This window comes from Callorhinchus milii, unplaced genomic scaffold, assembly GCF_018977255.1.
Source record: "Callorhinchus milii isolate IMCB2004 unplaced genomic scaffold, IMCB_Cmil_1.0 Scaffold17, whole genome shotgun sequence".
Lineage (NCBI taxonomy): Eukaryota > Metazoa > Chordata > Chondrichthyes > Chimaeriformes > Callorhinchidae > Callorhinchus > Callorhinchus milii.
The window spans coordinates 3,385,150-3,400,426 of record NW_024704758.1 but is presented as its reverse complement, the minus strand read 5'-3'; the positions used below and the strand labels follow the sequence as shown (position 1 = coordinate 3,400,426).

Genomic DNA, 15,277 nt, shown 5'->3' with positions numbered 1-15,277 from the left:
ACTCTTTCCTTTCCATATCTCTCTCTCTCTCACTCCCTTTCCCCTTCAAAACCAAATTGGGGGGCACAGTTAATACAGAGGAGGACTGCAACAAATTACAGCAAGACATTAATAACTTGTTGAGTGGGCATTTAAATGGCAAATGCATTTCAATGTAGAAAAGTGTGAGGTGGTACATTTTGGTAGAAGGAATAAGGAAGTGACATACATCCTGGAAAATAAACACTTAATGGGATGGAGGAGCAAAGGGACCTAGAAGTACACACACACACACGCACAATTCACTAAAAGTAGCAATGCAGGTTAATAAAACCATTAAAGAAAGCAAATCAGGCATTGAGGTTCATTTCTGGAGGGATATAAATGAAAAGCAGGGAAGCTATGGTAAACCTCTATAGAACCTCGGTTAGACCACACTTAGAATACTGTGTGCAGTTCTGGTCCCCACATTATAGAAGGGACGCAGAGACACTGGAGAGGGTGCAAAGGAGATTCACAAGGATGATCCCAGAACTGAGAGGTTATACCTATCAGGAAAGGCTGAACATGCTTGGGACTCTTTTCTCTTGAAGAGGAGGGTAAGGGGTGACCTGATAGAGGTCTTAAAAATTATGAAAGGTTTTGATAGGGTAGACGCAGAGAAGGTGTTTCCACTTGTGGGGGAGACCAAAACCAGGGGCCATCAATATAAAATAGTCCCAAATAGATCAAAAAGGGAAGTTAGAAGAAATTTCTTCACATGGAGAGTAGTGGGAATGTGGAACATGCTACCACAAGGAGTTGTTGAGGCAAATAGCATAAATGTATTTAAGGGAAAGCTAGAGAGGCACATGAGGGAGAAAGGAATAGTAATAATAATAATAATCCTTGCATTTGATATAGTGCTTTTCAGGTCGGGAAGACGTCCCAAAGTGCTTCACAGAACACACTGTAAAGTGAATTGACTGTATATTTGTGGGTGAACGCGGCAGCCAATTGCGCACAGCAATGTCCCACAAACAGTCGTGGATTGAAAATGACCAATTTATTATTGTTTTTTGGTTTTTTGGAGGGATTATTATTAGGCTCTGTGTGGAGTAAGGAAACTCGCCCAAGGTTTCGCTCTACTGGAATTGAGCTCAGGTCTCTCGCTTGCAAAGCGAGTGCTCTAACCACTGAGCTATAGGACTCCAGGTAGGTTATGCTTGAAGACTTAGTTGAGGAAAGGCAGGAGGAGGCTCGTGTGGTGCATAACACTGGCATAGACCAGTTGGGCTGAATGGCCTGTTTCTGTGCTGTATATTCTAATATATTCTCTCTCACTCTCTCTCCCCATCTCTCTCTCTCTCTCCCCATCTCTCTCACTCTCTCTCGCAATCTCTCTCATTCTCTTTCCCCATCTCTCTTACTCACTCTCTTTCCTTCTCTCGATCTCACTCTCTCTTCCCCTTCTTTCTCTCTCCCCCCCCTCTCCATCACTCTCTCACATACTGTCTCTTTCTCTCTCATTCTCTGATTCTCTTTCCCTGCCCTCTCTCTTGCTCTTTCTTTCCCCTCTCTCCAATTTCCCACATCTCTCCCTACCTTTGCCCCCTATCTCTCTCCCTTTTCCCCATCTCTCTCTCTGTTTAGACCAATGCAATGATAAATCCAGTGATTCATCCAGCTTCCTAGTAGTCTTATCTCATTGTTGAATACCCAAAATCCATTCAGCTGAACAGGAACTTGTTCAGTTCCTCTCTGAAACCTTTTATAGTTCCTGGTTCCACCACCTGTTTGGCTAATTTGTTTCATACACTCACCAGTACTCAGTGACAATAAATCAGTGCTCTGTCGTGCCCCCACCATAGTTACTCTGCAACATCCCTCCAAACCCCCTACACCCCCCACGACATGCACCCTACACCAGACCTATCTTGCGAGCTTGTAACACACTTAGCAAAGAGTCAACAAATATCCTTTGATCTGTTTCAGCTTCTCTCTTGGCACTTCTTGCTCTTGATACTCAGTGATCACAGTTTGTGAGGGAGGTTCCCATGAAGCCACTTAGTCAAACGGCTTTTGTCAGTCTAGATATACACCACATGGCTTCCCACAGTCAACCTGGGCTCTCACCTACTCACAAAACAACAACAACTTGCACTTATATGGTCAGACAAAACATACCCTTTCTGAACCCCAGAATTTCAATTATCCCCAGATAGACTGGCAGAGGGAGTGAATGGGAGGCCAGAAGGGGATGTCGTTTTTGTAAAATGTACAGGACTCTTTGTGCCAATCCGTAGAAAATCCAACAAGAGAGGTGTTGGACCTAGTTATGGGCAACGAGCCTGAGAAGGTCAGCGTGTCGATGTGGGGGAAGTCCGCAGGGCAGTGACCATATTATAATAAGATTCAAGATAATAATAGAAAAATTGATAGACCGGACAAGCACCAAGGTTGTTGACTGTGTAAAAAAAAAGGCTGATTATAATGGTATGAGGAACAAACTGGCTGAAATAGGCTGGAGGGAAACAATGGCAAACAGAAGTTGAGCAACAATGTAAGATTTTTCAGCAGAGATAGAAAGGGTGCAGGGGAAATCTATTCCAGTTAGAGATTAGGAAAATTAATGAACAATTGGACGCTGGTGGTGAATACGGTGAACAAAAAGCTGTAACTGGAGCAACCAAGCATTTGAAAAGTACAGAATAGCTAATGGGGAAGGAACAAACAGTGAACACAGCAAACTTAAGGAAGGTTAAACAGATGATTGATTAAGAGCATTGAATACAAAAAAAGAAAGAATACTAACAGAAACAGGAGTAGTAAAGGCTATTAGCTGTACTGAATGGTTAGAGTCGAGACAGGACCATTGAGTGGATAAGGAGATGGCGGAGATGCTAAATGAATGCCTCAGTTTTCAGAAAGCAAACTGATAAAGATTATTTAGTAAGAACAGAAGGGGAAGAGTGTAAAATCACAATAGTGTGAACGACACCCAAATCTACTATTCCTTCTCCAGTCATCAACTCAATCCTACCAGCGTTTTTCTGCTGGTGTAACATCAAGGCCTGGATGAGCACCAACTTTCTCCTGTCCCTGACCAGGACCGCTTTCCTCCACGTTGCCCATCTCCAACTGTACCTCACACCTAATGCAGCTGTAACCCTCCTATCAACCCATCCGTCACCTCCCATCTTGATTTCTCCAGCCCTTTCCTCACTGCCGGTTTCCCCAGCTCCTGCACCAAACCCCACCCGCACATCACTAAACCCTATCCCATCACCAAACCTCACCCCCTCATCATCACTTTCCTTGTTGCAGATTCAATAGATTTTCAAGATCCTTTCACTCATATACAAATCACTTTGTGCCCTGGCACCTTCCCCACCTCTCTGACCTGCTCACACCCACTCCTCAACCCCTCCCTCCACCTCTGACAGCTATGCTTTCAGCCACGACACACACAACCTCTGCTTCTAACCCTTTGTCTCATCCCCTCTTTGCTCATTTTCATTTCCTCATCAATCATTCCTAGGGTTACTTCTCTCTCCCTAGCTCAGCTTCAAACTATGCCATTGGTTAAGAGTTCCAAGACACAACCCCAAGTGAAATTTCCTGCTTAAATGCAAGTTTTTTTTTACATAAACTCCTAATATTATACAGTGCCGTTGTTCTCCCTGCTTTGCCCTGGCGGTCTGCAGTAAACCCCAAATGTTAGTCAAGGCTTTTTCTCGTTGAGCACGCCCCCCCCACCCCCAGAAAATTTCATACGATAATTGATCCTGTGATATTGGGTGAACTATCTTAACCTCCCAAGTGTCCCCAACATACATGGAAACTCCTCCACCTTTCCTTTCACTTCATTCTTTCCCGAATAGCCTGTATCCTTGTAAGTTATGTTAATTTCCATCATAGTTAATTAACCATGTCTCTACACGGTCCATCGACATTCCCAGCTCAGTGACAGCGCTGGTTAGAGACACAGTAAAGCTCCCTATACACTATCCACCCAGTGTATGTGTGTGGGGGGTAAGAGCTTTGATATTGAACTGTGTTTGTGTGTGTGTATGGGGGGGTGGGGGAACCCTTGGGGAGATGCTGCCAACTTGTCAGTTTCTGAAGTCTGGACGCTGGGGGCCATTCCCCACAGTGTAAACTCGTTCCCTGTGATCCCGTGTCAATGTCACCATACACAATCCCTTAACCCTGCACAGTTAGCAACCGTACCTTGTCGCATCTCATCCCACCCCCATCACTGCAGCATCAAGCTGCTTTTTAACTTAAATGAGGTCCAGTGTCCTGGCCTCTGCACCTTCCCTGCTAACCTGTTGATTACCCTCTGCCTAAAGAGAAACTTCCTAGGGTCTGTCCTGAATTGGCCTTTACAGCTCGAAACCTGTGCCTCTTGATACTACAGTAATAATCTGGGTTTAGTATTTCAATCCCATTTAAAATGTTATACCCTGTATGAGGTTCACTCTAAATCGTCTTCTCTCAAGCTTGAAGAGCCCGAGCTTATTCAATCATTGCTCACAGTTCATTCCTCTAACACTGGGGATCATGGCCATTTATTGCCAGTCAGGAAGACAATCAATAACAGAGTAACACATTAACCACCTCCTGGAGACCGGCACAGAGACAAAGAGCACAAGATTGGTCTGTATACAGTGTATGTGTGTGGGTGACTGTGTGCATGTGTGTGAGTGTGTACATCTGTGTGTGTATGTGTGTAATGTCTGCGTTGCATGTGCATGCGCCTGCGTTGTGTGTGCGTGCTCCTGCGTTGCGTGTGCGTGCGCCTGCGTTGTGTGCGCCTGCGTTGTGTGTGTGTGTGCGTGCGGCTGCGTTGCGTGTGTGCGCGTGTGCCTGCGTTGCATGTGTGCGCGTGCGCCTGCATTGCGTGTGTGCGCGTGCGCCTGCCTTGCGTGTGTGAGCATGTGCGCCTGCGTTGTGCGTGTGTGCGCCTGCATTGTGCGTGTGTGAGCGTGTGTGCCTGCGTTGTGCGCGTGTGAGCCTGCGTGTGTGTCTGCGTGTGTGTCTGCGTGTGCCCGGGTGTATCTGCGTGCGTGTATCTGTATCTTTAAGGGTACGTGGCACGATATCACACACGACTGTTTGCGGGGGACGCCGCTGTGCGCAATTGGCTGCCGCGTTTCGCCCACAAATATACAGTCAATTCACTTTACAGTCTATTCTGTGAAGCGCTTTGAGACGTCGAGAAGACGTGAAAAGCGCTATATCAAATGCAAGGATTGTTATTATTATATATATATATATATGAGAATGGGGTGTGTGTGGCTCCAGTTAATGACGAAGGAGTGAGTGTGTGTGAGAGTGAGTGTGTGGCAAGTGACTGACTGCTGTTACGCAGAACTCTGAGCGCAGTCCCGAACTCCGAGTTTCACTTCTTCAATAAACGCAGCAAAACTTTGCCATCAACACACAAAGTTAACAGCACAGCGCTGACATCCCCCAACACAGCGTCTGTGTGTGTGAGTGTGTGAGAGAGAGAGAGAGACACTGCCACCAGGGAAGGGAAATCCAGACAGGGAAAGAGTCACACACACACACACAGACAGACAGAGACCCCCCCCCCCACACAGACACAGACAGAGACCCCCCCCCCCACACACACACAGACAGCCCCCCCACACACACACAGACAGAGACCCCCCCACACACACACACACAGATACCCCACACACACACACACACACACACAAACACAGAGAAAGAGACGCACACACACACATAGAGACCCCCCCCCACACATACACAGAGAAAGACCCACACATACATACACACAGAAAGACCCCCCCACATACACACACAGAAAGACCCCCCCCCCACACACACAGAGAAAGATCCCCCCACACACATACAGAGAAAGACCCCCCACACACACAGAGAGAAAGACCCCCCCACACACACACAGAGAAAGACCCCCCCCACACACACAGAAAGACCCCCCCCCCACACACACACACAGAGAAAGCCCCCCCCACACACACACAGAGAGAGACCCCCCCCCACACACACACACAGGAAAGCCCCCCCCACACACACACAGAAAGCCCCCCCCACACACACACAGAGAAAGACCCCCCCACACACACACACACACAGAGAAAGAGCCACACACACACACATTCAGACGCACACAAACAGAGACTCAGACAGAGACAACTACAAAGACACACAGAGAGAGAGACACCTGAGGTGTCGCAGACACCTGACGTTCAGCTCCGACTCCGCTTAGGTACAGGTGCAGTTAGTCAGTGCCAGTACTCCTCAAAAGAGGGGGAAGAGAGAGTGAGGGGGTCAGAGAGAGGGGGTCAGAGAGAGAGAGGCAGTGAGTGAGTGAGTGAGGCAGAGAGTGAGAGAGAGTCAGTGAGTGAGGCAGAGAGTGAGTGAGTGAGGCAGAGAGTGAGTGAGTGAGGCAGAGAGTGAGTGAGTGAGGCAGAGAGTGAGTGAGTGAGGCAGAGTGAGTGAGTGAGGTAGAGAGTGAGAGAGAGTCAGTGAGGCAGAGTGAGTGAGTGAGTGAGTGAGGCAGAGTAAGTGAGTGAGTGAGTGAGGCAGAGAGTGAGAGAGTCAGTGAGGCAGAGTGAGTGAGTGAGTGAGTGAGGCAGAGAGTGAGAGAGTCAGTGAGGCAGAGAGTGAGTGAGGCAGAGAGTGAGTGAGTGAGTGAGGCAGAGAGTGAGTGAGTGAGGCAGAGAGTGAGAGAGAGTCGGTGAGGCAGAGTGAGTGAGTGAGGGAGGGAGGGAGGGAGTGAGGGAGGGGATGGCTTGCCCCCCTTACCTGCAGTAGCCAAGCCGCCAGTAGCCAGAGTGCAGCCCCGCAGCCCCACCGTCCCATCCCCAGCAAACAATCCCACAGCGACCCCCAGTCCCCTCCGGACACTAACAGGTCAACCTCACAGGGAAAGCAACTCAGCCCCAGTGTCAGCGCACTCACTGTCTGTGTGGGGCACTTGGTAAGAGGAAACAAAAAGTTACTGAAGGGTGGGGCGTGTGCACGTCAGTGGCTCAGCCCAGCACAGCCCTCAAGCATAGCCTGGGACAGAACAGCCCCCCACCCCAACCCCAGCACAGCCCAGCACAGCCCTCAAGCATAGCCTGGGACAGAACAGCCCCCCACCCCAACCCCAGCACAGCCCAGCACAGCCCTCAAGCATAGCCTGGGACAGAACAGTACCCCACCCCAACCCCAGCACAGCCCAGCACAGCCCTCAAGCATAGCCTGGGACAGAACAGCCCCCAACCCCAGCACAGCCCTCAAGCATAGCCTGGGACAGAACAGCCCCCCACCCCCAGCACAGCCCTCAAGCATAGCCTGGGACAGAACAGCCCCCCACCCCCAGCACAGCCCTCAAGCATAGCCTGGGACAGAACAGCCCCCACCCCAATCCCAGCACAGCCCTCAAGCATAGCCTGGGACAGAACAGCCCCCCACCCCAACCCCAGCACAGCCCTCAAGCATAGCCTGGGACAGAACAGCCCCCCAACCCCAGCACAGCCCCAGCACAGCCCAGCACAGCCCTCAAGCATAGCCTGGGACAGAACAGCCCCCCCACCCCAACCCCAGCACAGCCCAGCACAGCCCTCAAGCATAGCCTGGGACAGAACAGCCCCCAACCCCAGCACAGCCCAGCACAGCCCTCAAGCATAGCCTGGGACAGAACAGCCCTCCCCAACCCCAGCACAGTCCAGCCCTCAGCACAGTGAGGCACTCAAGCAGGTCAGCCCTACCCAGTCAGCAAACCACCTGCTGCATTCCTGGGAAATAATAAGATAACATTTCATGCAACACCTTAGCAAGTCAACAAATACCTCAGCCCTTCATGGTATTTACGGGAAACGGCAATAGTTTTTTTGGCAAACTTGACAACCGATTTCCCACCGACAGCCACGGGGGTGAGCGAGGGAGCGGTTTTATCCGGGGCATCGATAGCCAGGACCCAGGAGAGAGCAACTCCTATTTTCTTTTCGAATAGCGCCGCGCAGTCTCTAATGACCACCTGGACAGGCACAGACCTGACCTCAGTTTAACATCTCATCTGAAAACGGCTACTTAGGTAACCTTAGCGCTCCCCCCCCCCCCCCCCCCACACCCCACCACTGCTACACTGCAATGTCAGCTCAACATTTCTACACAAGACACACCTTTTGGCTATCTAGTCAGTTTTGTAGACAGTAAAAATAGTGACTATTTCACATTCCGACCACAAAATATCTCACGTTTCGCTCACAAAATGCACAGTCACTCATCTCCACAGTACATTCCGTGAAGTCCTTTGAGACGTCTCAAATGAGATGATGAGGCGCTGTATGAAATGCTGGTACGATTATTGTTACTATAATATAAATAATATATAAGTGCAATCTGTTGTTGCGTTCACAGTGTGACTCTTCAATATAGTCTGATGTTAGCAGTGACACCGCTGTATAGTCTGAGAGAGAGAGCTGGGAATGTGGGGAGCGAAAGCAGCAGTTAGAGCAGTTAGAGAGATTGTGTGCTCCATGTTGTGACCATGTCGTGTTTCTGTCTAATATGTTTGCAGCCAAGTGTGACGAGCTGCTATTCTGAGGGAGTCTGAGGCGGGGACTCAGAATCGCTCTGAATAACACTACTTTCCGACTTACAAGATGCAAACTAGTTTCCGTTTACGGAGGGTGAAAGCCTGAAAGCCATGACCACATCTTGTAAATCCCGAGGGCACAAAGTGGGCAAACCGGTCAGTGCAGTTCTTTCACACTGACTTCCTCATTCCAGTAAGGCTGATTCATACATTCTTCTGGGTGGTCATTTACTCTCCCTCACACCGCCTGACACGCTCGCTCACACCGCCTGACACGCTCGCTCACACCGCCTGACACGCTCGCTCACACCGCCTGACACGCTCGCTCACACCGCCTGACACGCTCGCTCACACCTCCTGAGACACACTCGCTCACGTACCCTGACACACTCAGTTACACAGCCTTGCACACTCATGCACATGGTCTTGCACACTCGCTCACACACTCACTTGCAAACTCTCACCTCAGTCACAAGGTTGTGGTTTAAGTCACGGTGAGGACAGGCTGTCTGTGCTGACCCTGCAGTGCTGGGGAGACGCTTTGTTAGAGGTGCCATCCTTCAAATGAGCTGTTAAACCAAGGATCAAAACAGATCAAATCCACTTGGCTGTATCCCTCAACTGTGTGGACCCAGCTCTGACCTCCTTACCCTCCCCAGCCTCTACCCCATCTTACACCCGATGCTACTGAAACCTTCATCCACACCTTTGTCACCTTCCGCCTTGATTTCTCAAACACCCGTCAGTCTCCCTGGTTCCGCAATCCACAAGGACCAGCTCATCCAAAACATCACCGCGATTGATTTCAAGATCCTCTCCCTTTCATATAACGCTTGTCCTCCCCCCACCCCCCCCAACCCGCACCTCCCCACCTCTCTGACCTGCTTGTACCCCACTGCCCGGTGCCTCGCTCAGCTGACATGGGCCTAACTCTCACCTCCGCACTGCCCCGCGATCAGGCTGGTAAACCCCCCACCACCCACCCCCACTACCACCCCCGCCCACCACACACCATGTCTCCCTTGTTCAGCCTCCAATCCAGCTATGCGTGTGTCGTTGATTGTTATAATAATAATCCTATAATATTCTTTGCGTAAGATTGCGGCGATGGAGGTGCTGATGGGGGAGTGATTAGATGATTAGATGGTCACTGAGCCCCTGGGGTTTCTGATGGTGACAATGGCAGTGAGTACCATGTGAAATTGGATTACAAATTGAGCGTGAGGTGTCAATAGTCCTGACATTAATCTAGGGTCTGATCGTATTTACATACTTTCCACAGCATCAACTCCTGCTTTGCATATCGCACACTGCTGGAACCGAACAGCCCTACAACCAGAGAGCTTCCAAATGTTTCAGTATGTAAACAAAGTAAATAGCTTTATACTGTGGACAATGTAACCACAATTCAATGATGATAAGACTCGCTGGTCACCATGCGGTGGGACTGTGGGATGGTGAAGGGGAGGGACTGTGGGATGGTGAGTGGGAGGGACTGTGGGATGGAGGGAGTGAGGGCAAGGGACTCTGAGATGTCATCCTCAGGCATGGGGCTAGCTTCCACATGTATGTGGATGACACCCAATTCTATTCCTCTGCCTCCACACCTCAGGCGCTGACAGCATCATTATTCATGGATGCACCCCCCAGAATCTTGGCATCTTGTTTGACCCTCAACTGACCTTCCAACTCTACATCTGTGTCCAGACCCATTCAGCTCTACCCACTTCCGCAACATTTCCCGCCTCTGCCACAACATCTCCCCTCAGTCCGCTGAAACCTTCATCCATACTTTTATCACATCCTGTCTTGACTACACCATTTCTCTGCTTGTTGGACTTCCCAACTCTTCCCCCCACAAGCTGCAGACAACAACAAATTACCATTCAGAACTTTGCACCTTGTGTCCTCTCCGGCACCAGGCTCCATGAGCCGATCACCCCCATCCTCGCCCGGCTCCACTGGCTCCCCATCCCCTAGAAGATAGAGTTCAAGACCTTCGTCCTCACTTTTAAATCCCCTCACGACCTTGAATCTCTCTCCCTCTGTGACCTTCTGAATCCTTACCAAGCCACCTGCTCCCTTTGCTCAGCAGGCACTGGCCTGCTCCACAGCCACCGAACTGCCAGTCCCACCATCAGCATCGGCTCTTCAGCCTTTCTGCTTTCACCCTCTGGAACTCCACCCTTCACTTCGCCCCTTTCCTCCCCTCCTTTAAGGTCTGTATCAAGTCCTTCCCCTTTTACTGCGCCTTTGGTCATCCCTCCCACCCCAATTTGGCCCCACCCCTTCCGAATCCACCCCCAGTTTGGGTGCAAACCCTTCATTGTCCAGCACCTTGGGACCTCTATACAGGCTGATATTAGCAATGACACCGCTATCGATCCTGATTTGATAACAACTTTCAAGCGAGGAGTAGAAAGATATTTGAGGAGGACAAATTTGCAGGGGTATGGGGAGAGAGTGGGGGAGTGGGATTAATTTGGACAGCTCTTTCAAAGAGTCAGCACAGACACAATGGGCCGAATGGCCTCCTTTTGTACTGTATTATTCTATGATACCTCTATTAGCAGTGACACTTCTATTTGCTGATATTAGCAATGGCACTCTGAAAGGTACTGTATGAATGTTGTTGTTGCTGTGTGTGTGGCTGAGGGTCTGGGCAGCCCGAGGGGAGTGATTCCGTTGGGAGCTTTGCCATGTTGCCAGTGACAGGCACTGGATCACACATAAGAATTATTATTATTGAGTGACTGTTTCAGGCAAGCTGAGCAGTAAACTCCACAGCAGGCGTATGGTGAAGGTCTGGTTATCAGGAGCTTGTTGGCTAGGAAAACAACAACCTCCTGGATCTTTACCCTCACGTGGAGAGGCTGTGGGGAGGAGAGGGTGGTGGTAGGGGCGTGTTTCTGACTGGTTCCTTGATGTGGTCAGTCTCGGGCTGGGCGGCAGTGATGGGCCTGACCTGGGCGCTCACCTCACACAGTGTGTTCAGCTCTCATCACAGCTGGTGCGTAATGATGGTGGCCAGTGAGGGGCAATGTTACACAATGAGATATTGACTAAACTGAGGGTAAACACAGATTGAATGTCTGATGTTGAGTTATATTTAACCCGGGTTACTCATTAGCTTCCCAACCGGTCTCACTCCCATCTGAGTGCCCCACTCCCTCCCACCCAGGCTGTCCCCTGATGAGGTGGATGCTGGGCTGTGGATCGGGTTGTTGAGCTGTTGATGTGGCAGCGCTGGGTCAGCCTGATACCCACGTGGCCACATCTGCTGTGGGAGATTAATACAGAATATAATAATAATAATAATAATCCTTGCATTTGATATAGCGCTTTTCACGTCGGGAGGACGTCCCAAAGCGCTTCACAGAACACACTGTAAAGTGAAGTGAGTGTATATTTGTGGGCGAACGCGGCAGCCAATTGCGCACAGCAATGTCCCACAAACAGTCGTAGATTGAATATGACCAATTGATTATTGTTTTGTTTTGGAGGGATTATTATTAGGCTCTGTGTGGAGTAAGGAAACTTGCCCAAGGTTTGGCCTCTGCTGTTGGACACTGTTGTTGGACACTGACTCAGCCCCCACTCCCCTCCCCCCCACCCTCAGCCCCCACACCCCTCCCACCCCCCCTCCCACCCCACCCCCCATCACTCGGGCCCACCATCCCCCTCAGTCCACAGTCTCCACCCCACCCTCAGCCTCCTCCAAACTTTCAGCTCCCCTATTCCGTCAGTCCCCAGTCCCCCCCTCCCTCAGACCCCCTACTGTCTCAGCCCTCAGCCCTCCTCAGCCCCTCTACCCCCTCAGCGCCCACCCCGCTCAGTCCACAGCCCCCTCTCAGCCCCCAGTCCCCCTCCACGTCTCAAAAGACGTGACAAAGTGCAGGATTAAATAAAGGGATTATTCGGAGATGCAGATCAGAGTGTAAGTGAGTGAAACCGGCTGAGCACCGTGTAGGAGTGACACTGGACTGCGGTGGTTGAGCTGGTTAACAGTTTACATTTCACTGCTCTCTAATTTGCCCTTCCAGCATGTTCTGCACTTACCGCCGATTAATGATTCCCGTGAAGGAAGTTAGTGAAGGTTAATGTGTAACCTCTGTCCTCGTGCCCTCTTGCCCTGCTTTCAGTAACAGGCTGCCATAGCTTCTCTCTCTACCAACCTTTCCTACTTGTATTTCTGCTGCCAAACCATGCTCAGTTACACTCACACCAGTATTTCTCCGCAGGTTTCAAAGAAGCTGTTGAACTCCGTGGATCGCTGCGTGGATGAGGCGTTGGAAGGATTGGTGGTCTGTACCGGGAAGCTTCAGCTGGTGCAGGGGCACCGTGTGGTGGTGCGGGCAGACTTGGCACACATAAAGGGCAAGGTGGCACTGCTGTCGGGCGGAGGGTCAGGGCATGAACCTGCCCATGCTGGTAAGGGCTGTGCGTATCCTGGGCCCCAGGCCTGAGGGCTTAGAGTCGAGACAGGACCATTGAGTGGATAAGGAGATGGCGGAGATGCTAAATGAATGCCTCAGTTTCAGAAAGCAAACTGATAAAGATTATTTAGTAAGAACAGAAGGGGAAGAGTGTAAAATCACAATAGTGTGAACGACACCCAAATCTACTATTCCTTCTCCAGTCATCAACTCAATCCTACCAGCGTTTTTCTGCTGGTGTAACATCAAGGCCTGGATGAGCACCAACTTTCTCCTGTCCCTGACCAGGACCGCTTTCCTCCACGTTGCCCATCTCCAACTGTACCTCACACCTAATGCAGCTGTAACCCTCCTATCAACCCATCCGTCACCTCCCATCTTGATTTCTCCAGCCCTTTCCTCACTGCCGGTTTCCCCAGCTCCTGCACCAAACCCCACCCGCACATCACTAAACCCTATCCCATCACCAAACCTCACCCCCTCATCATCACTTTCCTTGTTGCAGATTCAATAGATTTTCAAGATCCTTTCACTCATATACAAATCACTTTGTGCCCTGGCACCTTCCCCACCTCTCTGACCTGCTCACACCCACTCCTCAACCCCTCCCTCCACCTCTGACAGCTATGCTTTCAGCCACGACACACACAACCTCTGCTTCTAACCCTTTGTCTCATCCCCTCTTTGCTCATTTTCATTTCCTCATCAATCATTCCTAGGGTTACTTCTCTCTCCCTAGCTCAGCTTCAAACTATGCCATTGGTTAAGAGTTCCAAGACACAACCCAAGTGAAATTTCCTGCTTAAATGCAAGTTTTTTTTTACATAAACTCCTAATATTATACAGTGCCGTTGTTCTCCCTGCTTTGCCCTGGCGGTCTGCAGTAAACCCCAAATGTTAGTCAAGGCTTTTTCTCGTTGAGCACGCCCCCCCCACCCCCAGAAAATTTCATACGATAATTGATCCTGTGATATTGGGTGAACTATCTTAACCTCCCAAGTGTCCCCAACATACATGGAAACTCCTCCACCTTTCCTTTCACTTCATTCTTTCCCGAATAGCCTGTATCCTTGTAAGTTATGTTAATTTCCATCATAGTTAATTAACCATGTCTCTACACGGTCCATCGACATTCCCAGCTCAGTGACAGCGCTGGTTAGAGACACAGTAAAGCTCCCTATACACTATCCACCCAGTGTATGTGTGTGGGGGGTAAGAGCTTTGATATTGAACTGTGTTTGTGTGTGTGTATGGGGGGGTGGGGGAACCCTTGGGGAGATGCTGCCAACTTGTCAGTTTCTGAAGTCTGGATGCTGGGGGCCATTCCCCACAGTGTAAACTCGTTCCCTGTGATCCCGTGTCAATGTCACCATACACAATCCCTTAACCCTGCACAGTTAGCAACCGTACCTTGTCGCATCTCATCCCACCCCATCACTGCAGCATCAAGCTGCTTTTTAACTTAAATGAGGTCCAGTGTCCTGGCCTCTGCACCTTCCCTGCTAACCTGTTGATTACCCTCTGCCTAAAGAGAAACTTCCTAGGGTCTGTCCTGAATTGGCCTTTACAGCTCGAAACCTGTGCCTCTTGATACTACAGTAATAATCTGGGTTTAGTATTTCAATCCCATTTAAAATGTTATACCCTGTATGAGGTTCACTCTAAATCGTCTTCTCTCAAGCTTGAAGAGCCCGAGCTTATTCAATCATTGCTCACAGTTCATTCCTCTAACACTGGGGATCATGGCCATTTATTGCCAGTCAGGAAGACAATCAATAACAGAGTAACACATTAACCACCTCCTGGAGACCGGCACAGAGACAAAGAGCACAAGATTGGTCTGTATACAGTGTATGTGTGTGGGTGACTGTGTGCATGTGTGTGAGTGTGTACATCTGTGTGTGTATGTGTGTAATGTCTGCGTTGCATGTGCATGCGCCTGCGTTGTGTGTGCGTGCTCCTGCGTTGCGTGTGCGTGCGCCTGCGTTGTGTGCGCCTGCGTTGTGTGTGTGTGTGCGTGCGGCTGCGTTGCGTGTGTGCGCGTGTGCCTGCGTTGCATGTGTGCGCGTGCGCCTGCATTGCGTGTGTGCGCGTGCGCCTGCCTTGCGTGTGTGAGCATGTGCGCCTGCGTTGTGCGTGTGTGCGCCTGCATTGTGCGTGTGTGAGCGTGTGTGCCTGCGTTGTGCGTGTGAGCGTGTGCGCCTGCGTGTGTGTCTGCGTGTGTGTCTGCGTGTGCCCGGGTGTATCTGCGTGCGTGTATCTGTATCTTTAAGGTACGTGGCACGATATCACACACGAC

The 15,277-nt window shown here is 50.3% G+C and overlaps 1 protein-coding gene across 1 annotated transcript in view; it reads right to left on the bottom strand.

Annotated features, from left to right (window-relative positions):
* ptprja (protein tyrosine phosphatase receptor type Ja) overlaps nt 1-6,901 on the bottom strand; it is a 38,814-nt gene extending 31,913 nt beyond the window's left edge. The window contains exon 1 of the mRNA XM_042341562.1: nt 6,763-6,901. Coding sequence (XP_042197496.1) covers nt 6,763-6,819 — 57 coding nt within the window. The 5' untranslated portion in view covers nt 6,820-6,901. The remainder of the gene's footprint in view (nt 1-6,762) is intronic.
* Nucleotides 6,902-15,277: the final 8,376 nt, after the last annotated feature.